The sequence below is a fragment of the Anabrus simplex genome, chromosome 1, assembly GCF_040414725.1.
Source record: "Anabrus simplex isolate iqAnaSimp1 chromosome 1, ASM4041472v1, whole genome shotgun sequence".
Lineage (NCBI taxonomy): Eukaryota > Metazoa > Arthropoda > Insecta > Orthoptera > Tettigoniidae > Anabrus > Anabrus simplex.
Window position 1 is genome coordinate 440,858,363 of NC_090265.1, and position 24,223 is coordinate 440,882,585.

At 37.9% G+C, this 24,223-nt stretch overlaps 1 protein-coding gene across 1 annotated transcript in view; it reads left to right on the forward strand.

Annotated features, from left to right (window-relative positions):
- Sec63 (translocation protein Sec63) overlaps window positions 1–24,223 on the forward strand; it is a 388,322-nt gene that overhangs the window by 249,925 nt on the left and 114,174 nt on the right. The window contains exons 10-11 of the mRNA XM_067135181.2: window positions 20,360–20,507; window positions 20,591–20,796. Of these exons, the coding sequence (XP_066991282.1) occupies window positions 20,360–20,507; window positions 20,591–20,796 (354 nt within the window). The remainder of the gene's footprint in view (window positions 1–20,359; window positions 20,508–20,590; window positions 20,797–24,223) is intronic.

A 24,223-nucleotide genomic window follows, 5' to 3' on the forward strand; every position in this document is an offset into this window, starting at 1 on the left:
ACAATAGAGTAAAATAATATATTATTATTGGTCCACTTGGTATGTACCTTTAAAGAGACTGTACTTGTGTTTACATTGTTTATGTTTTCTTCGATCTTTGACTTACTTCAGGCTGATGATGACCTATTACTAGGTCGAAACTAGTCCCTATGTAATTTTCATTTTGTATTGAAAAGGTGGACCAATAATAATATATTATTTTACTCTATTGATGGCCTTTGTAGTTTGAAATTATTCTGCAAAATTGAAAATAGGCATTGTTGTCATAGTTTATAATTCTCATGACCTGCGTTGATTTCCCACTTTCAGTGGAAAGGGACTTTCTATTAGGAATCCACCTAATCAACACTATATAACACTGTACACAATATCTTATCTCATAAGAAGTAGTACCAGTTTCAGTCAGTGTGACCATCTTCAGGTACATATATCAAGTGACTTTAATGATAAACACACATAAACAATAATATGACATACAAAATCTAAAAATTCGTGATCATTCTTTACAATGTCATCTTTGGTATAGTCTCTGTTGATTTAGATTAATAAAAAACTTCCACATGTGTTATCATTGAAGCTTCTTGGGATTTGTGCTATGAAATGTGAATAAAAAGTTCTGATTGTCTGTTTTGACAAGTAATCTGACCATTTTTACAGAATTTTCAGTCAATAAAAAAAGTGGCACATTCAGGATTTAAAATCAAACAACTTGTTTACAATTACATCGTTGTTGAATGATGTATTACACTAGGTCAGTCAATTTTACATTGAAAAAACTATTGTTGACACCAATGACACTTAGTTGTTATATTGAGGAAAAATGCCGGTGGGGCCTTATGAGAGGGAGAGTATACTTAAGTCATATGGAAACAGAGTGAAATTGGTAATTCAAGGTGTGTGATCCAATGGTTCCAGGAAATGGCTTCTGCAATGGAAAAATATGGAAAAGGTACTGTAGATGGAAACTCACTGCAAAACGGAAAAAAATTAAACATAAATGTTAAGATTCGTACTTACTCCCTCTCGCCTGTGATGACCTTCTAACTGGTGCTCTGTGTGTAGACTGACTGTTGCCAGCTATGCGACATTCGCTTTGAGGTTCATCATAGTGGGCGTGGGGAAGAGGCGGAGTCAGGTGTGAAGACGATGAGGGTAAGGGAATGGAGGAATGTATACGTTTACTGGCATGTTTAGCAATTGCTTTACAGTACTCTTTGAGAATGAAGGTTTTGATTTACTCGAATAAAACATTTTGTTTCTCTGTGCGCTCGTTCAAATTAAAGTCTGGTTTGAAGTGGCTATCTTAAAAATGAAGAGCTCTTCCATAGCACTAAATAAAGAGCCTTTCTGTAAAGTCTTAATGATTTGAAGATCCTGTTCTATAACTGAAAAATGGGGTTTACTATCAGACACTTGTTGGCCCATGGTGGAATATCTGCTGTCTTACTGCATTTACGTACTCTAGGTGCCAGACATTAAAATTTCTTAAAGTAGCTGAAGATGGTCGCACTGTGACCGAAACTGGTACTACTGCTTATGAGATAGGATAAGATATTGTGCACAGTGTTCTATAGTGTTGATTGCGTGGATTCCTAATAAAAGGTCCTTTTCTACTAGCCATTGTTGTTTCGTGTTGGTGGTAAAACCAGATGTTATGTTTTGCCCATCGTCATCAATCCCGGGTTCAGCTGATTTGTTATAAACCAACAAATTGGTTATAGTGTCATTTGTACATTCATATATATATAATACAGTAGTTTATATAACAATTTGGTATTGAAATGAAATGACGTATGGCTTTTAGTGCTGAGAGTGTCCTAGGACATGATCGGCTCGCCAGGCGCAGGTCTTTTGATTTGACGCCCGTAGGCAACCTGCGTGCTGTGATGAGGTTGAAATGATGATGGCGATACATACATCCAGCCCCCGTGCCAGCGAAATTAACCAATGATGGTTAAATTTCCTGAACCAGCCGGGAATCTAACCCTGACCCCTATGACCAAAGACCAGCACACTAACCATTTAGCCATGGAACCGGACAATTTGGTATTGATTAGGTGGAACTAAAACCCTTGCCTTAGTTATCTGACATCAAGTATACTGCCCAGACCAAATTCTCAGCCTGAAACAAATAATGAAATATTACAAGAGCACAAATAAACAGCTCTTTATTTCATTCCTAGATTTCAAAAAGGCACATGATTTTATCCATAGACCAACACTTTTAAAAATCCTCAGATCATATGGTCTTCATCCTGAATTAATAAAAATCATCAAACTAATTTTAACCAACATAAATTCCAAGGTAAAGTTAAGGGGAGAAGTGTCAAAAGTTTTTACAGTAATAATTGTCCTCAGATGAGGTAGACAGATAGACAGCTTTCCAGTATGGCTTTCGATTACATGAAACTCTGGAAAAGGGAAAACCCACATACAGTCAAAATTGGAACAAAACCCTCAATAAGAACAAACCACCTGGGATTTGCAAATGATTTAGCTCTCTCTCTCTTAGCCCTTGTCTCGGCAGAAGTTCATGCCCAGATCACCATTCTCCAAAAATTGCCCTAAAAATTGGATTACAAATATCCTTTGAGAAAACTGAGATCATGCCTATGAAACCCCTGAATATAAAGAAAGTCTTCATAAATGATCAAAAAATTATCACATACAACTTAAACGAGAAAGAAACAAAAATAAATAGAATTAACAAAACGGCAAAAGCTCGATTTCTAATCTAGTCAAAGTATAATAAGAAATGCCTGTCATTAGACACTAAGATCCAACACTACGAAACCATAACTCTCCCGGATGCCACTTTATCATCTTCATTATCATTTTCCAGCTCCAGTTTCCCAGGTGTGGTGTACAAGCACTCACCACTTCTTCCTGTCAAAGTATAGTTTCTGTTCCTCTATGTCCTCCCACTTGGCATTCCTCTTGCTGACCTCCGATTTCACTGCATCTGTCCATCTATTCTTTGGTCTCCCTACTGGCCTCTCCCCTTTTACTTCTTTGTCAAAGTAATTTCTTGCTGTTCTTGTTCTGTCCATCCTCATAACGTCCAAACCATTGTAGCCTGCATCCTCTTAGAAACTCTGTAACAGGTATTTTGATGCCAGCCTCCTTCCTGTTTTCTTCATTTCTAATCTTGTCCGTGATCTTTTGGTTCATTGTTCTGATGAATTTAATTTCTGTTGACTGGATTTTACTACTTGCCTTGTTATGCAGTTATGCAAGTTTCGAGTCCATATGTGAGAATTGGAATGAAGTAGGTATAAAACATGGTCAGTTTTGCTTTCTGGAGTATTTTTATCATCCCAGAGTAGACTTCTCACTTGAAAATAAAATTGAGAAGCCTTCTGAGTTTTATAAAGTATTTCCTTGTTTACTGTGTTATCTTTTGAAATGATACTTCCAATGTATTTGAAGTTATTTCCAAGGTATTTGAAGTTAGAAACAGACTGCAATAGAGTTCTCTCCAGAAAAATGTTTGAATCTGTGCCTTGTCTGTTGATACTCATTTCAACAGTTTTTTTCTTACTGATTTTTAGTCCATATTCTTTAAACTTGGTGTTCCAAAGATTTAGTTTCTCCTGTACTTCTGCTTCTTTTTCTCCCCAGATCAAAACATCACCTGCAAATATTCAAGTGTTAGGCTGTTTGCAACGTTCTTTGATGGACTTTATGATCCGATCCATAACAGGAGTGGTGACAAGGCACTTCCCTGTTGGACTCCTCTTTTGGCTTCAAACCAGTCTGATCTTCTATCCCGTACTTGGACACGGCCTAAACTCTTTTGGTAGAGCGTCTTTACTTTATTGATCAGGAAGTTTGGCACGCGTATACGTTCTAGGCATTCCCAGATTATTTCCCTAGGCACACTGTCGCAGGCCTTCTCGATGTCCATAAAAACCATCACTAAGTTCTTGCCATATTCCCAGTGCTTCTCTGCTAGCATTCTAACGGCAAATATGAGGTCTGTAGTGCGTCTGTTCTTCCTGAATCCATGTTGCTCCTCCTTCATTAACGGTTCAACTATATTCCTGAATCTTTCAGTTATCTTCTCCAGAAGTTCAAGAGAGTGTAAAAGTAGAGTGATACCCCTGTAATTTCTGCATTTCTTACTCTTTCCAGATGACAGAGTACTCTGTACAGCCATTGTATGCCTTGTGCTCCAGCTACCTTTATCATATAAGCAGTGAGGTCATCAAACCCTTGGGACTTACCATTTCTCATGTTCTTCAGCTGAGATTCCACTTCTAGTCATGTTAGCTGGTGTTGTGCTCCATCACTTGCACTTAAACTGCAGTCTTCAGTGATATTGTTTTGAAGACTTTCTCCATTTAATAAAGTATTAAAGTAGTTCCTCATTTCTTCTCTGATGCCTTGATCTGTTTTCACTAGGTTCCCATCATGTTTCCAGTGCAAGGATATTGCCGTGCTCACTTCTTATGTGCTTGAGTACGTTATAAGGCAACTTTGTATTACTTTCACAGTCTTCTTGTGTAACCTGGTAGTGAACTCGTCCCAGCACTTTTCCTTTTCTTCATTAATCAGTCGCTTCACATATAGTTTCTTGTTCCGGTACTCCTGTGCCATGTACTGAAGTTCATCTTCTTGGCGGACCGATTTTTGTTTTTCATTATGTTGTCTCTTCTTTGCTGCATTTCTTTCTTTCACAGCAGTTTTCACCCTCATTCCAAAAGGGTGTTTCTTTCTCCCTGCATATTGCACTTGTCTTTCCACATAGTGATTCGGCTTCTGAAACCAAGGTGTTCTTGAATGACAGCCACTCTTCTTCTGTGCCATCTTCGGCATTTTCTTGTGCTTGACATTCTGCAGATGGACATTCCCAATGTGCGCAGCCAAAAGCTGGTGGTAACCATAGAGACTTTCACTTGGAAAAACCTGTACATAAGTGATGGACTGGCTAGCACATCTATCACTTATTGTATAGTCTATCACTGTCCTCTGCTTTCCATCCCAACTTTAGCATGTGATTTTATGGCTGTCTCGCTTCTGAAACCAAGAGTTTTGTATGCTCAGGTTATTCTGTGCACAGAAATCTATCAGGTTTTCTCCCTCTTGGTTTCTACCACCATAGCCATGGGGGCATATGATGTCTTTGCAGCCTTGCCTTTCTGTCCCTATCTGTCTCGCATAATTGTGATGTTGTCTTCCTTTATTTGGTCCTCTAGATATACATGGAACTGATCTTTTTCATCTGCAGGGCAGCCTGTCCGTGGGGCATATACTTGGAGAAAGGTATGGAATACCTGGCCAACAAACAATTTCATTTTAATGATTCTGTCACTCATATAACTAATGTCCGCCTGCACATCAACATCTTTGTGGAGAACGAAAGCAACTCCATTTCTAAGCTTCATTAGGGTTCCCACTCCAGTGGCACGTCCCAGGGCCCTGTTTCATAAAACTAACTAATAATATTAGGAGTGAGTGCAACTTGCGCACCCCATATCAATTTGGGATTGCTGAGATGTCCCGTTAAGAGCCTCTGTTGTTCTGAGGAAACTTTTCCTTGATTTGAGTCTTGGAGTAACTTGCCTGTATCCATACAGAGGGTGAGCTTCAGATGTTTCCGCCTTCTTCCACTCATTTTTTGCTGCAACTTCTCGACAGATATCAGGAGGCAATACCAGCAAGACTACACAATTTGTTCAACGGAGTAGGTTTTAGATAGCCGGTAATGATGCGACAGGTATCGTTTAGAGCAACATCTACCTTCCTGGCGTGACTTGACTGGTACCAAACTGGGGATGCATATTCTGCTGCAGAGTAATATAGAGCAATGGAAGAGGTTCTCACAGTATTGGGATGTGCCCCCCAGGTAGTACCTGTTATCTTCCTTGGTCAGGAATAATATTGTTTAATGCTAGTTTCTGTGAATGTGGGACATTACGGGTCAGATCCACTGATTGTTTTTAATTTCTTATCCATCCATCCATTCATTCTTCATCGTGTTTTGAATTCTGGTCAGTGGATGATTTTGGACTTTTAAATTGTCATTACATTTCATCTCATTTTGTACCATTAGGGGCCGATGACCTACATGTTAGGCCCCTTTAAACAATAAGCATGATCATCATCAATATATAACCATTTCGTTAAGTTTTCTTTCCTGAACCTTTCCATTTCGTCTCGCTCAACCCTAAAATCCCGAGTGTGCATCTCTCCATGAGGTCTACAATTCCCATTTACCAGTAAGGATGAGGATATTGAAGGTTCCAATTCTGAGCTCTTTCCTTCCTGTGTAATGACGGTCTCTTCCTGCATCCCCAATGAGCTTCGGGTTGTTGCCCGTCATAAGTTCGCGAGTTGCATGAAGAGTTGTTGTCATGTCTTGTAATTTTAATACTTTTATATCTGAGGCTTGTTGTGGTTTTGAAAGCAATGAACTCATCAACTCTGTTCAGCTGACTTGCTAGGCCAAACACTAGAGGATTTTCTATCGGGGTAATTTCCCTTAGCATTTGACAGTCACTTGCCACATCTGCAAGGCAGCAGCATTTTTGCAAATTTGTGTGGCATTTCCTACACACAGGCTTCACCAAGCCTCCTAAGGGAGAACTCCTCCGCCTTTAGCCGTTGCTTCTCCCTTAGTTTGTCGGGTTTGCTACTGGCCACCCAACCCTCGGCCAGACAGTCGCATTCAGTACCGTGTACTGTCACAGACGGTAGCAGAGTGTTCCTGACCTGACATTTACGGATGCCACTTACGCTTGTAAAATCCTGTTCCAAATTAAAAACTGAAAGAAGAATGATCAGAATTTCCGTAAATAAAAAATAGCAGGTTGAAGGAGTCCGGAGAATCCTTCCTAATGAAACCGCCTAAGAAATTATCCCAATCTCCAGCACAATGAAGAAGAAAAGAATCTCATATTTCTTTCACATCTTGCGACTGCCAGGAAATTGGCTTTTGCAACGACTAGTGATGATGAAAAATCTTGGAAAGAAGACAGGTCGGCAACGCATCCACAAAATTCAGCAAGTTCTCAAAGCAGCTGGAGTTGAGGTAACATATGCAGAGAACAAAATTAAAATTAACAGCTTTATTAAGACTCACAAATTTTCTATTGTGATTTCAGACGAATTGAGAATACGTTTGGAATTACTAAATAAAGTACTCGGCAGATCACCAGAACCAAATAGTTCAACCTTCAAAGAGAAAGTGAACAATGAATGACTCAATCATCCAGTGTGGCCAGTAAAGTTAGTAATAATAATAATAATAATAATGTAAAATGATAAAGAAAGCGTATGATTCGGTCGATCGACAGTCTCTCTTCGACATCTTAGAAGAACAAGGACTTGGTCCAAAGACATTAAGACTCGTCAAGGAAACACGCACACAAAGTCAAAAGTGAAATTCATGGGTGAAGTATCGGAGCCCATTGCATTAAGACCGGCGTGCGACAGGGTGACGGATTGTCACCACTGCTTTGAAACCTTGTCATTTGAGTAATTTGAGAATGAGAGAAAGAACTGAAAGTTCAGAAGCACTGGAAACCCATTCAACTTGAACGAAAGAACGATGACATGAAGGTCAGTTGTTTAGTTTTCGTAGACGACCTAGCTATACTAACAGACAGTGATGTTTCAGCGATCTAACAGATTGAGTCCTCAAGGAATGCGCTGAGAATACCATACTACAAATCTCGTTCAAGAAGACCAAGTTTATTTGCACTAAATTCTATATTCAGAAATTACAAGCAAAATATAGGCAGATCAAATGACTTCCATACTTTAAATATCTCGATGAAATCCTAGAACCAACAGGGTTGGAAAAGGAAGCACAGAAAGTCTGATTACAAAAACTCAAAAGAGCATATTGGAGAACCCATGACATTTACAACAAGAAATGGATGTCCATCCTGCACCCATCCCGGGCATATCCGGGCATCATTTTAAAATAATTCGGCTTCACAAATAAATATATGAATGGAGTTCTTTGGATGAGAATCTTCGAAAATCACTTCCTGGGCTTCGAAGTCCCATCCTCCCTACTTTCATTGCCTCAACGGCTACAGCTCAGTAGCATACAGGTAATGGAATGTTCGTAAAAGAAAAATGGACACTACATTAAATATAACGAAAGTAGGGTTCTGTCTAATGTAAGAGGAATACCCTAATATTATTAACCCTAGACCAGGCGCGCCAATTTCTGTCACACTACCGGGCGCGTGGTTGACTTTGTCAACCAGTTACGTTTTCAGTCATTTACAGGCTTCCAATCGCATAAACATTTCATTTAACGGCGTTTTATTTTTTGCTTCAATGTTCTCCAAATGAAATTAAAAACATGTATTAGTGATTAATATTAATGTACTTAAAATGGATAATCATGAACACGTGAACTAATTCTGATATGGATATGAATACTGCACCTATTTAAAATGAGATAAGCAGTAGATGCACAATTAAATTAAAAGAATGGTCATATTTTAATATTTGCACAATTATACAATGAAACGATCAGATATAATAGCAAAAATATGACTGGATGAAAAATAAACTTTGTTGCAATGTCCAAGAAATCTTTCACAGATTTTCCCCCGAGCAATGCCATAATTTCACTGCGGTTCGGAAATTTAGCATTACGTTTACGGCTGTAATTCACTTCCTCCTGCTTCCTAGAAATGTACAAATTAGTCCAGTATAATAGTTCATCAACCATCTCTATGTTTATCAACTGGATGAAACAGTCAATTTCTGTTGATACCTGGCAGTATTTTTACAATATTCCGTGCTTTTACCCTCGAAGTAAGTTTTGAAAAGTCTGTCATGGAACACGTTCCTCCATCTCGAAGATAAATTCCCTTTTGTTACGCCTTCATAGATCTCGCTGTCCGGATCGGCCTCCTGCTCCGTATCATTATTATGCCTGATCTGATAAGTTCATAATTTCCTCCTCCCCATCCGAAAAGTCCGAGGCAGCGTCCCCTATTTCATCGGACAACTGGCTGAAAATGTCAGGTGTGTCTTCGTCTTTGACAAAACGAGACTTATAGAAATATACTACATGTAATTACGCCTGACTTTGCCTATTTACCCAAAAAATACAGAGGAAAGGAAATTTTAAAGAAATATATTTTACTTACATGACCAGGCGCGCGGTTGACTTTCTCAACCAGCTTCAGGTTCCAAGAGTTCGCTCAAAATAATTACACACGTATCGCTTCCATTGTTGTTGAAACTTGACTCAACTGAAGGTCAAGAGTGAGAGCAAAGGTATTAGTTGCGAGGTGGTGAAAGACTGACAATTCTAGGAATTACGGCATAAAATAGCGCGCTGGTTGACAAAAACAACCAGCGCGCCTGGTCTAGGGTTAAATGAGAAGAGTTCTGTTCCCAATATTTACTAAGAATTTAATTAAACTGATAGAATCACACGATAAAATTACACGAAATAATGCCATATTATTACACACACAAAAAACAAAAAATCATTTGTATACAGTATGCGTCAAAGTCTTTGCCAGTTCATACACTGTTTGGGCTATCGCTTGGCATACTTTAAAACACCTTATTAGTGCGCACTAATACTGTATACACTTTACACAAATGCAGGTTTTATTTATCACTTAGCAATGATACTCGATGGTATCTATTCATTGAATGCATTGACCATAATGTGTGAATGACATTTTCTCGTTAGGCCATAACTATTTTAGTTGGCTGTCATAGTTATGGAATTTCTGACAGATAGTTGTGTACATTTTTCTACCCATGAGATCACACCGCCGCATATCGAACACATGGTCTACCTGACCAAATCAATTACACATCGAATTGAACACATACACATATTTGTGGGTTTACCTGACCCTGTTATGTACAAAGTGAATCACTACAATGCGGGTTTCCTACCCATCGCCATAAAACACTTAAGAACAACATCAATACATGAATACATTATACAACGAAATAGTAAACACATTGGCAAACAATACATCTTGAAGATACGGCCTAATCAAGCCATATGGTATCAGCTCAAATTCATCATACTGACGCGGGTCGAACCCACGTTCGCCAGCTTCCAAGGTGCAAAAATCTGAAACTCCTATCACAAGCTAATTTAATAGATATGGGGAGGAATACGTCCTTTACAGACTCATAAAATTCTCAACGCTGGTCATAATGTATCATTGGCATGGGATTGTTAATGCAGTGGTGAATGAAGGAGACTACTAGGGCTAATGTTCTCAGAGCTCTTAAAGACGATTCGATCCACACACGGGACCAGGCACCCCTCTTAACATCGTAAATCTGTCCCTCTTGCTGTAGTCAGCTTTCAACCAGGTGGGCCACAAGGACACTCTTTTTTCTTTCTTCACTTCTCATTTTGCTCGTTTTCAAGTACACAATTATTCAGAGGCTGCCAATTCTTATTTCTCATTATTCTAATTCTTTGTCACTCTTTCACCTCGAACATTTCACAAGTCTCATCTCCCTTGTCTTCACACTACTGTACCTTACAACTAACTCATTCATCTTGAGGATTCTACTCAACTAACACTACCTTACTCGCGTATATATATATAACTCATAAGTTGCACCTCTTGGGTTTGTACCTCTTTGATGATCATATTCTTAATTGTTAAGGGATTTATAAAAATACATGCATTACCATGTGAAGCAAATATGTAATATATATTCAAATTATTATGAAGATCCATACCAGTTAGTTAAATTAGGAAGAAATTCTAAATTCTGCTGAAGTGCTCTTCCTCCCTTGAAATATATGCTTCACACACACCTGAACTTAATGGGATCTTATGTACTAATTCATGCAAATGTGCCTGCTGAAATATTAATGATTATCCTTAAATCACAGAAGAAAAATCCTAATTAAATTAATAAAATAATCATTCCCAGTAACACGCATATAGTGTCCCCTACATTTAATGTTATTAATTACGTAGAAATAAACAAGACTGATATGTACGATTATATCAATATGTGAATGTGCAGATCTCATGCCTAGTATATTTTAAAAAATATACTCATCGATACTGTGTGTGGTTTGCTGTCATCTCGAGGGTACACCTGAGGTTTTTAGACCTCCATTACGGCAGCTTCACTCGTAGATAGACCTAGGTTCCTCTTCCTCATGGTGTCATCCATGATGTCTCGAACTGTGGTCTCCTACTGTTGGAATATCTTGACGTTCCCTGAAGAGATGAATGTAGGCACTAGGTGCGACTCATGAACATAAGGCAAAAATGGAAAATTGGTTAATAAACACTGTTTGTGCGTTTTCAAAGAACCTACTGGTGATCAGACCCACTCATTTATTCAAGTGGACTAACCCGAATAGCGGTAAGTCTGTGTAAATCACTATTCATTCCCCTTTTATCACACGGCCTGATTAATGGTTACTGTTTCTTAACAAGAGTGTTCATGGAGTATGCAGACGTTCTTCTATCAAAAACACTGTTCTATTAATTTATTGAGCATCACTCACTATTCAAATGCCTTAAAATCGGCCATGATTAATCACTGAATGTAATCGGCTGTCTCACCAATTCTGAGCGACCTTATGCGTTTGCACTATAAATTGAGGATAGTTATGTCCACCTTTTCAATACAAAAACAATGTGAGGTTATTAACACATCACATATTTATTACCTTTCAAACATTGGGACCGGTTTCGGCATTATTTGTATGCCATCATCAGCCATAGGAAACTTAGTGACAAGGCCTAAGTACAATATTAACATAACATAACATACATATATGTATATGTATATATGTATATATAAAAATGAACATATTCTTACAATGACTATTAAAAAATTTTTGGTGTACACCATAAAACCTTATATTAAAATTGGTAGCATATTTTATGCGATATATTATGACTTTATACAATTATTTGACTAAAGTTAAAGCTTATTGTCAGTTTTTCTAAATATTACAAAATGTTAAAAGAGCATCCAGATAACAATTTTCAATCTTTAAAAACTTTTATAACTCCTAGGCGTTAAAGATAATAGTACATTTGTTTGGTCGATAGTACTAAATTGACATGCATTAAAATGAAATCGCCTACTGTCAGATGGGAAACAGTGACCTATTTGTACTAGGTATGGAGATAAGTTACATTATAAGTCTGTAGTAATTCTATAACTTGCGTTAATATAGTTTGGTTATTTAATAACAAGTCGAATAAAATGATAAATTCGGCTGATATTTTAAACTTTAAAATATTAATTGTCCATTGTAGAGGTCCCTTTTTCAGTGAAGATATATAGTGAGCAAAGCAGTTCCTCTTAGAATCGATTGCAGGTTCACTCTATTTTAGGTGGATTTTGGATTGAATAAATTTCTTATTTCGTAATGTAATGTCGTTGAGCAATGATCGTAATGTAATATTCCGTCATTTATGCTAATGTTCATAAAATGTAGATCGACTTGGTCGAAGTGGACTGGTGAACCAAATTTTCTTGGACCATAACATTCAAGGTCTTTGAGGTTCTAGAAATATCTCGATCCAAGACGGACCTAAGAAGAAAGAATATATATACTATGTATTAGTGTAAGAATAACTAAGTTTAATAGGCATTATTTTCGTTTAAGTAGAAACTCACCCTAAGCGTATACAGATTTCACTGTAACAGCTGTAATAGTACATACATTGAACAAACAGGGAGATCCTTTAAGGTTAGGTACAATGAGCACGTCAACGCCATTAAATATAGGAGATTTTCAGCTATAGGACAACACATCAATGACTATAAACACAGTTTTCATGACATCAACCATGATATTGACGTCGTAGAAATAATGGAAAAAGGGCCCTTACTTGACATAACGGAACAATGTTTTATATCATTAGATCAGTATTTTAACCCGAATTATAATCTGAATGAGGTTTCCGAAAAACCCACGATATTGTTTGATACGCTCATTTCAGTGATCAACAGTCTAAAAAGACCAATAAATCAACCAGTACACAAAATGGTGCGCAATATGCTCATATACCATCCCCTCCGTAATCCACGCCCTCCCGACCAATAACCTCGCATTATCGCGATCCCCCTTCCCCTACATAACATGCTCCGCCCCTCTTCTAATACTCGTAGTCTGCTTTCTGCCTTTCCGGTAAACAGTTCCTCATCGGCTTCATTCTCGGCAACACAGTGCTTAGGGTGAGTTTCTACTTAAACGAAAATAATGCCTATTAAACTTAGTTATTCTTACGCTAATACATAGTATATATATTCTTTCTTCTTAGGTCCGTCTTGGATCGAGATATTTCTAGAACCTCAAAGACTTTGAATGTTATGGTCCAAGAAAATTTGGTTCACCAGTCCACTTCGACCAAGTCGATCTACATTTTATGAACATTAGCATAAATGACGGAATATTACATTACGATCATTGCTCAACGACATTACATTACGAAATAAGAAATTTATTCAATCCAAAATCCACCTAAAATAGAGTGAACCTGCAATCGATTCTAAGAGGAACTGCTTTGCTCACTATATATCTTCACTGAAAAAGGGACCTCTACAATGGACAATTAATATTTTAAAGTTTAAAATATCAGCCGAATTTATCATTTTATTCGACTTGTTATTAAATAACCAAACTATATTAACGCAAGTTATAGAATTACTACAGACTTATAATGTAACTTATCTCCATACCTAGTACAAATAAGTCACTGTTTCCCATCTGACAGTAGGCGATTTCATTTTAATGCATGTCAATTTAGTACTATCGACCAAACAAATGTACTATTATCTTTAACGCCTAGGAGTTATAAAAGTTTTTAAAGATTGAAAATTGTTATCTGGATGCTCTTTTAACATTTTGTAATATTTAGAAAAACTGACAATAAGCTTTAACTTTAGTCAAATAATTGTATAAAGTCATAATATATCGCATAAAATATGCTACCAATTAAATGGTTGAAAACCATAACGGTATAAGTGACATTTTTAAAAAATGGGTTAAGTGCAGGACGTAACTCCGGGAGGATGTGGCCTTTTACCAGCAAAGAGATACAAGTGATAGCGGTAATATTCTGCGCTCTAGTGAGGGTTGTATAACAACAAATAGCATGCTTTATATGAGTGTTGAAGGTGTTTAAATGCCTTTCTTCTCTGAATGACCAAAATGCTGCTTATACCGTTATAGTTTTCATCCATTCAATTTTAATATAAGGTTTTATGGTGTACACCAAAAATTTTTTCATAGTCATTGTAAGAATATGTTCATTTTTATATATACATATATGTATGTTGTAAGTTATGTTAATATTGTACTTAGGCCTTGTCACTAAGTTTCCTATGGCTGATGATGGCATACAAATAATGCCGAAACCGGTCCCATTGTTTGAAAGGTAATAAATATGTGATGTGTTAATGACCTCACATTGTTTTTGTATTGAAAAGGTGGACATAACTATCCTCAATTTATAGTGTAAATCTAAATTCAATACGGACCAAAATGAAGTTCTTAACTTATGCGTTTGCCCGTTCTTTGATAATTACGTCATGAGCCGTCGCTGAAGTTATAAACATTTATAGGAATAAATGTTGAAATAACACCTCTATTCATCACTACCATGCTTGTCTCGTACCACACAGCTTATTTTCGCGATATTTATACCTCGCTGATATATATTTCTTCAACACAACACTTCACGCACTGTTATCCATTTTGCACAATTCCACACTGACACGTAAGCACTACGGCCGCACACATTACAATGGGTCCCCAGAGCTAGGTCTGGGTTTCATTTATAATATTTTGGCTGAGGGGTCAGAGAGGTGGCAAACCACAACCCTAACTGAAATTTTGCTCCGCCAATCATGATCTTTCAGCGATGTGAGGGTAATCAAATTGTAGCCCTCGACCTCTGTTTTATACTGATCTAATTTCATGTAGATCTGATCGTTGGGTCATTTGTAATCTCAAAAGCATCCTTTTCATAAATTCACACATCATGGATTATCTCATAGAGACTTCCACTTTTATCTCACGTTGCCAGATCTTAACACATTCACGCCCGTATCCGAGTTATTGCCTATAGCGCGTGACCATGCTGTGGACCGTATCAGAGTTAGCCCGGATAAGCGCAGCCTTGAACTGGAGCTGTTCCTACGCAGCTGGGATCTATTTTGGTCACAAATATGTGTGAGTGAGATGAAGGTAATACCCTTATGAATGCTTCTACTCACCAGAAACCACATGGCCACGGCGATTTTCCCTCCCAATGCACTTTTTTTGTTTTGTTTCTGAAGGTAGCCTAGCGCTGGCCCAACTAGCTGTGTAGTTGGTTTGATTGCACAAGCGTATGTATAGTCACGTTCTGAAGTGCAACTATGGCGTGTAGGGACAGTGTAAGTGTTGACGAAATTGCCGACATCCTTTTCAATGAAGACTCAGATGATGAACCGATTCCTGAACTAAGTGAAATTGAAATTGAAAGTGATGACAGTGAAGACGATTCTCCTGGACACATGACAGAAAACACAATACCGGTACCTGAATGTTCACCTTTATATCGCCCCACTGCGATCCCATTTACTGCTAAACCAGGTATAAATAGGGAAACAGAAAACACTAACGAGATGTCATTTGTAAATTTACAGCTGAATTTCTCGAATACCTATGCGAGCAAACAAATCTGTATGCGAGTCATGTAATTAGTGCTGCGCCGCACCCCTTCTCTAAACACTCTCTTGCTCAAACGTGCAGCCCGGTGACTGTTTCAGAAATGAGACAGCTCCTGAGTTTCATGCTTACTACCGGCATCATTAGTAAACCATTTCTCAGAATGTACTGGACAGAAGATCCAATTTTCTCCACTCCTATTTTCTCAAAGACAATGTCACGAAATCGCTTCATTTCTCCACTTTAGTGACAGCAGCGAATACGAGCACAGCACTGACAGATTGTATAAAATCAGACCCATTTTACAGAAACTTTCGGACATATTTACAGAGCTTCATACCCCCAAACAGAAAATTGCTTTGGACGAAGGAATGCTAGCCTGGAGAGGGCGCCTAAGATTCCGCGTATACAACCCCGGTAAAATAATAAAACATGGGATTTTAGTGAGGATGGTTTGCGAGTAACACGGGGTACATCTGTAAACTCATGATATATGATGCAAGTGGTGCGAATTTACAAAGCACAGTTTCTCAGCTGCTTGAAAATTATCTTGGCCAGGGGTATACAGTCTATATGGACAATTATTAGAAATAGCGTTGGATTCGCAAAACAGTTAGGGAACAGAACACTGCCGTATGTGGAACAATACGGTCAAATAGGGGTGTACCAAAAGATCTAAAGGAACATCAGGCAATTCTCAAACGGGGGGGGGGGGAAATGACTTTCAAGAGGGACAAGGATGTATTGCTTGTTTCTTGGAGGGACAAAAAGGTTATTACTATGGTAACTACCATCTGTTCGGCAGAAATGCTTGAAACAAACAAATCTGGAAAAATACAAATGAAACCAGAATCTGTGACAGACTGCAGACCAGTACTTGGCGCTCTATCCTTTCATGAGGAAAACTATAAAGTGGCCAAAAAAGGTTTTCTTTTATTTACTGTACTGCTCACTTTTTAACGCATTTCGGCTCTTCTAGAACTCAAATTCTCAAAAATCAAAAACATTTCTGAATTTCATGCAGACAGTAGTTAGAAACTTGCTCCAGGGAAAAAGTGAACCCGACATACAAGTACAGTCACCTCTCTCCGACATCTCAGCTCCATCTACTTCATCAGCTCCAAGTCAACGTCCCGTGATTTTGCCGCCAAAAAGGGCACCGACCAAGGATCCACCACTTAGGTTAGATGGGAAGAGAAAAGAGCATATTCTCTTGAAGTTTCCACCATCAAATAAAGTCAAGTTCCCTTCAAGAAGGTGCAAAGTGTGCTTCAGAAATAAAATTATTAGTGAAACACGCTATTTTTGTGGAAAGTGTGGTGTTCCCATTCAGCCAGGAAAGTGTGACATTACCTACCACACCCTACAGAGATTCTAGAGGACTTCATTAAGGTATATGGAAAATTTTGTTTCCATATCTTGTTTAGTTTAGAACTTATTGTGAAAGAAATTCATTGTTGTTTGCTCTGCCACTAACAGCTGAAATAGCTGGGCCAGCCCTTTAAATAGCCAGCTCAGATGATGGGCGTGAATGTGTTAACACTTGGCTTCAATCTACGCATTACTGTATGACGTGCGTCATTACTGATCTACTCTTAAAGTATTGCATTTATGTACATCATCAATTTGCATAAAATACACCGGTTCAAATGAGTCCTTACTCATAAATTTCCGTAGGATATCTCAAAAAAATATTCATATTATTATTATTATTAGTTAAATATGGTGAGTTGGTACCATTGAATGTGCACTTAAATCAGTAAGGATTTTTATTTCTTGGGGGTTAACATGCCTTGATCCACCCCACCCTCTGGCCAAATACTCTTCTACGCATAGCATCCTCTCTTCTTCTTTCTTGCTCCAAGTGAGAGCGCAATTCCAAGGTTATGCGGTAATGCGCCTTCCTCCTCTCGGTACAAGCACAGAGATCTGCTCTCTATGAGCTTGCATACCGCAATTCGTATCCCGGTTTGGGGCATAAATTGCTAATTATGACACTATATGTCGCAGAATGTTACGGAAAACAGCATATATTGTTGACTGGGCCTACTAACATGCCTATGGCATGGTGATAAATGGTTACAATACATACAAAAATCAAACAGTATAATATGGTGATTAAACCTGAAGTGCTGTATGCAAGTGAAATCTTGGTACTTAAAAACAAAGGTGATCTGGAAAACATCTTGAAGGATGAAAGGAAGATCTTCAGGAAAATTCTGGGCCCAGAGAAAAAAGAAGAAGGGTATATACTCAAATCACGCAAAGCTATGGAAAGACTGTCCAACCTTGCCGCAGGCATCAGGAAACGAAGATTGAAATTCTATGGACTCATTCACAGACCATAGTCTTCAAGGCTAACCCACAAGATTTTGACATATAGTGAAAAACTGAAAAACGTACCATGGATACAAGATGTTAAAAATGATCTGGAAAAGGCCCAGATAGAAACATCGTAAATACTGGACAGAAACATTTACCGTCTGCAGATTAGATGGGTATTAAAGCCAGAGAATGAAGTCCCTAAAAGATCGGGGGCTAAGTGGTCAGAGGAAAGAAAACAGGCACACAGTGAAAGAATGAAAGCTGTATGGTCTGAAAGGCGAATCATAAATGTAATGCATGATCCAACAGGGTCCATACGCAAATAATAATAATTTGGTGTTAAAATATGGGCTATGGGCCTACTCCAGTGCAATAAAATTTAAGCTATCTGTAATTCACTCTCCAAGTGTTTAAAATTGTTGCCATTAGAATGCATCTGACACTCGTAACAAAAGCCGGGCTAAGTGCGAACACCATATGTCTGACTGTTGCGGATTCTATAGCAGTTGAGGTTATATTTTGTTTATTCACTTTGAAATTTCTTACCCCAGATGAATAAATTGATAACCTGTAGTGTGTTTGTGAGTTTTTAGTAACATATTTAAATATGGATGTGTGCAAAATTTTGTACAGCAACAGTTTAAGAAAGTTGTGATGGAAACTTACTGGCATTGCAAATGAATAAAAGTGCCAAAGGAAAGTACATAAGCAATAACAGTGACACACACTCTTTAGACATATTCAGGTTTTTTTTTGTACGTTTGTGCCTCAAAATCCCATTTCTAATAACATTGATGGAAAAAGGGAATTTTTATGATTTTAGGCAACCGGCAAAAATATTATAAATTTCCATTTATGCATCAAAGTCTCAAATGACAACCCAGGCATTGTAAACACATAAAAAATGTATGTTCATGTGGTTGATCCATGGGTAAAAGCAAAAGTTTTTAGAGAAAAGAGGAAAGGAGGACACTATAGTATAGGTAGAGGGCCCTACCATAATGGAAATCATAGAAAGATTGTAGAATGAAAAGAATGAAGATCTAAAGAAAATTGTTCCATATCTCAAAGAAGGGAAGAATGAATAAGTCTAGTAAATTGTGTTTAAAACTAAATAACTTTTGTTTTCCGATTAGTAAGTGTGACAAGTTTATTCAGACTTCTGGTATTAAAAAAATAAGCATTAAATAATAATTTTATTCAAAGTTATCAAGAACCTTTATGTTTGTTATGTTATGCTTCTTGGAAAAAACTTGGTGAAAAAATGGAATTCATTGGGACGCTATCAACATGGAAGAAAGAAAGAAAGAACTGGCTGGGTCAGCAAAGAAGATGCATTTGGATGTGTTATGTGTTAACGATACTTGAGTAAGGGAAGATAATGAGAAAGAGATAAAGGATTATGATGAGCTCTTAACAGGTATCAAAAAGGGAAGGGTAGAGTGTAGGGCAGGACTGTTCATCAAAAATACTGTTGCATGAAACATGGGTTCTGTTAGGCATGTAAATGAACGAATGATGTGGGTAGATTTGGCAGTTGGAGGGACTGGTATGAGAATTGTCTCAGTGTATTCATCATGTGAGGATGCAGATGAGGTTGAAATGAACAAGTTTTATGAAGCACTGATATCATAGTCAAGATGAAGGATATGAGAAGATAATGGATAACTGTGGCAAAGCTATGGAAGCTAATAGGAATGACAAACATTCATTGAACATCTGTGCTAGTATGGAATTTGCAGTTACAAATACATTCTTTAAGCATGAAGCTATTAACTGCTTCACATGGTAGGGTAAGGGCACCAGATCCATAATGGACTGTATTATAAACAGCTTTAAATTCAGGAAATCTGTTAGGAATGTACGGGTATTCCGAATAAACCTGTGGTTTGCTAAGTGCTGTCTTTTTACTAATAAGTCACTTAGTCTTGGCTATTTTCTGAAAGCTGGTGATTTCTTGGGTGTAATTTGATATTAACTTTTAAGTAAGAACTTTTAAACTAGTGTCCCACAACTGTATAATTTAGTTTTTGAGGCAAAATTACTAATATTGTGTAATATGGGTGCTTTTTAAATATTTATCTCAGAACAATGATTTTGACACAGCCAGTTTTCACTTAACCTCTTTCAAACCAGTCTTCAGTATTCTCCCTCCCTCCCCCCCCCCCCCCTCTCCCTCTCTCTCTCTCTCTCTCTCTCGCTCTCTCTCTCGTTGCATGAATGATTGATGCATGTCCCTGAACTGTATTGCTCCTAAATCAGGTTCTGATTGACCTTGTTTTTAACTGATCATAGAGTAATGTGAAGAGCATTAATTTATTTTTAAATAGTGATAATTGTCTAACCATTCACCGTGATTATTGTTTCCTTTTCTTTCACTAGAGGCATATAAAAACCATTCAACAATTTGCCCAGTTGAGGAGCGACGAGAGGAGAAGTATTTTGAGGCATCTCTCAGATGAGCAGTATAATGATGTTATGAAGGTGGTGGGGGAGATGCCATACATTGACTTCAGAGTGAGATCTGAAGGTAAATGTGAAAGTTTTTGTTCAGAGTTGCTAAATTATGGAACAAGGCTGCTGGAATTCTTATTTTGTTTTCATATGATGCAGTTATTGATGACGAAAATCCAACTGTATACACGGCTGGAGCTATAGTTACTGTAACAGTGACACTGATCAGAAATAATCTAAGTGGTTTGTTTGGTGATGAGACTGCTGTGGACAAACATGAGCTTATAGAATCTTCAGTACAAACTGGTCAGGGGGATGTTGAACCTGCTGCTGATGAAGAGGAGGAGCCTAAGAAGGAAGAACATGTAAGTATTCTTATCTTCACAGGATTTAATTATAACATACATAAATTTGACAACAACTTGCTGTAAGTTGTAAACATTACTGGAAATTGTATTAAATCTAGAATTATGTTTGTTTGTTTTTTGAAAGGTGTGCTAACAGAGAAATTTAGAGGCATTCAGAATGGTGTGTTTGTCAGTTTTCATCCCTTTTCAGGGAATTATCTAGTAGCTTGAGATTTTTGCATTACCTCATTTTTATGTAAGACATCTGATTAGTATTATTGTGACACGAAATAGAAATAGTAACTCATCATCTTCATCATCATTGTTGAACCCTTCCAGCATGCTGGGTAGTGTGGTTTTAAACAAGTGCTCTTCAACACTGTCTGTCCAGAAAAGTTTTGTTGTTCATGACAAATTCCTAACTCCGTCCTCTGCTTTCCGTATCTTGCCTCAGTTGGTGTATATATCTGTTTCTTGGTCTTCCAACCAGTCTTCTGCAGGTTAGTCTTCTTTCCATATAAGCATGTGGTATTCTTGCGTTATTCTTTTAACATGCCCCAACAGTTTCAGTTTGGATGAGGTTTGTCTTTCCTTTTTATATTCAGTTAATCCTAGGTTGGCTCAGATACCTTTGTTCTTTATATGATCAAGTCGTGTCTTTTGGAGGACAGTTTTAAGAAACATCATCTCACAGGCTTGTTGCTTGCTTATGTTCCTTGTTGTTAGTGTGCATGTTTTCAAGGAAAATGTAAGAATAGGAATGAGAGATGACTTGTACAGGGTGATTTTTTGTTCTTTGAGGAACCTTCCTGTCCCATAGTAGGTTTAGCACAAGAGTGTAGAAATTGAACCCTTTAGTTACTCTGTTCAGTACTTCTGGCTCCGCCTTGACATTACTGGCTATCATGCAACCTAGGTATCAGAATTGGTTTACTACTTCGACCTTTCTGTCGTGCAGTTGTAGGTTGCACTCCGAACTCACCCTGCTAATTATCATTGCCACAATTTTCATTGTACTCACTTTCATTCCATGGTCTTTGAATTTAATTTTTCACAAATTAAGTTTGCTTTGTACTCCCTCCTCTGTGTTGTCCCATATTGCTACATCATTCACAAACACCAAAGCCTTTAGTTCTCCATTTCCTACTCCCTTCAAGTCTTTCAGAATGATGCCCATAATTGCTATGAATAGAAGACGTGAGAGGGCTCTTCCTTATTGTACTACCTTGTTTGTGTCAAACCATTGAGAGTATCCACCTCCAATATGGACACAACTTCTGCAATTGGTATACAACATTTGAATTTTGCTCATGAGGTACTCAGACATTCCAAGTTTCCTGAGACTCTTCCAGATAGCTGATATAAGGACATTATCGTATGCCTTGTCAAGGTCCATAAACACAATAAATAGGTTTTCCTCTTTCTCAATGTTTTTCTGCAGCATCCTCAAGGCAAATATCAAATCTTTTGTGCTCCTGCCAGCCCTAAACCCATATTCTTTCTCTTCTAAGATGGGCTCTAGAATTGCTTTCACTCTGGCTTCAGTGATCTTCTCCATAATTGTGAGGCCGTGGGAGAGAAGAGTTACAGCTCTGTAATTTTCACTTTTCCTTCTTTTCCCCTTCTTGAATATAGGAACTATCACCCCTTTTGTCCAGTCTTTTAGCATTTGGTTGTCATTCCATATTGCTCCAAGGACTCTATACAACCATTGTATCCCATGTATGCCAGCGGCTTTGATCATATCTGCTGTAATTTTATCTACTCCTGCTGACTTACCACTTTTCATCTTGTGAAGGGCTTGCTCAACTTCTGCCTAAGTATTAATGTCTTTATCAAATGTTCTTTTACTTTCCTCCTTGTCACACAACTTGTCAGATCCATTAAGGAGCCTGTCAAAATACTGTTTCATTGTGTTCCCAATGTCTCTCATATTCCAAACTGTATACCCATCCATTGTCTCTATTGTTGTGATTGTTTTCTTGTCAGATCTTTTACTTTCACCAATTCCATACGATATTTTCATGTTTCCTTTACAGTCATCTTCCAATCTAGATGTGAATTCCTCTTAACATTTCTCTTTTTCTTCCTGTACAATTGTCATAACTTCCTTTTTTCTGTACCTATATTCTTTTGCAACCTTTTCCAATCTGCTGTTGTCTCTGTGTTCACTCTTACTGCTTTCATCAGACTTTGATAAATGTAAGGCTTTCTTTGCCTTATTTCTCTTTGTTATTTCCTCTTTCACTCTATCATTCCACCATGATATTCTTTCCTTTTTAATTCTGCTGCTTGTCCTCCTACATATTTTATCAGCACTGCTCACAAAGATTGTCTTGAAATTATTCCATTCTTTTCCATTTCTCATACCTGTTATTGGTGCTTTGCTCTGATCTGCTCTTGGAACCACTGTTTCAATCAAGATCTTTCAGTTTCAGTTCGCCGGGCTGAGTGGCTAAGACAGTTGAGGCGCTGGCCTTCTGACCCCAACTTGGCAGGTTCGATCCTGGCTCAGTCCGGTGGTATTTGAAGGTGCTCAGTTATGCCAGCCTCATGTCTGTAGATTTACTGGTACGTTAAAGAACTCCTACGGGACTAAATTCCGGCGTCTCGGTGTATCCGAAAACCGTAAAAGTAGTTAGTGGGACGTAAAGCCAATAACATTATTATTATTATTATTAGTTTACAGTCCTTTATACTTCATTGTTTTCTCTTGGTTACATTAACAATAGCTTTAATTTCTCTTAGGTCTGCAGCAAGGAGTCTATCGTCATTATCAAGGCATTCACTCGGTATTACTTTTAACATCTTGCACACTTTCTCCTCTTTGTCTATCAGTTACCACTTAATGTAGCAATGCATTATAGCAGCAGAAAAAGAAAGACTCTTCATAAAAACATAGGTGGAGGAAATGGTAGTTAAGATAAGAATGATGAATGAATGATACAACAGAAAAAAATCCTCTGGAGCTATGTCATACTAAATTGGACAGCCATCTGATCTGTGCAAGGAGTGATGGCTGATGATGAAAGGGGTAACTAGATATTGCAACCACAGTGTGTTCAAAAAGGTAACCGTAACCCTTCTAGGCTAAGCCTTAAGAGACTTCGTTATATTATGATAGAAATTTAATTTATTTAAAGAAATGTCTAACTGTGGGTCAACCACAGAATAACAGCTCATTTCCACCCTGTGCTGTTGCACCACTCGGGATGAGGACACTAATTTTGATTAAAGGTACTTAGTTGGGGAATATTCAATGACACAGTCTGATGGTTCTGTGCTACCTGTGAAATGTGATCAGTTAAAATTAACTATAGGCTCCGTGCGTTAATGGGAGAAATGCTCCGCTGCGCTGCGTGTGGCGAACATTGTAAGTTATCGTGTGTCGCCGCGCAATCTGCTGTAGTCTCACAGCGTATTACAATGGCCGACTAAATAATAA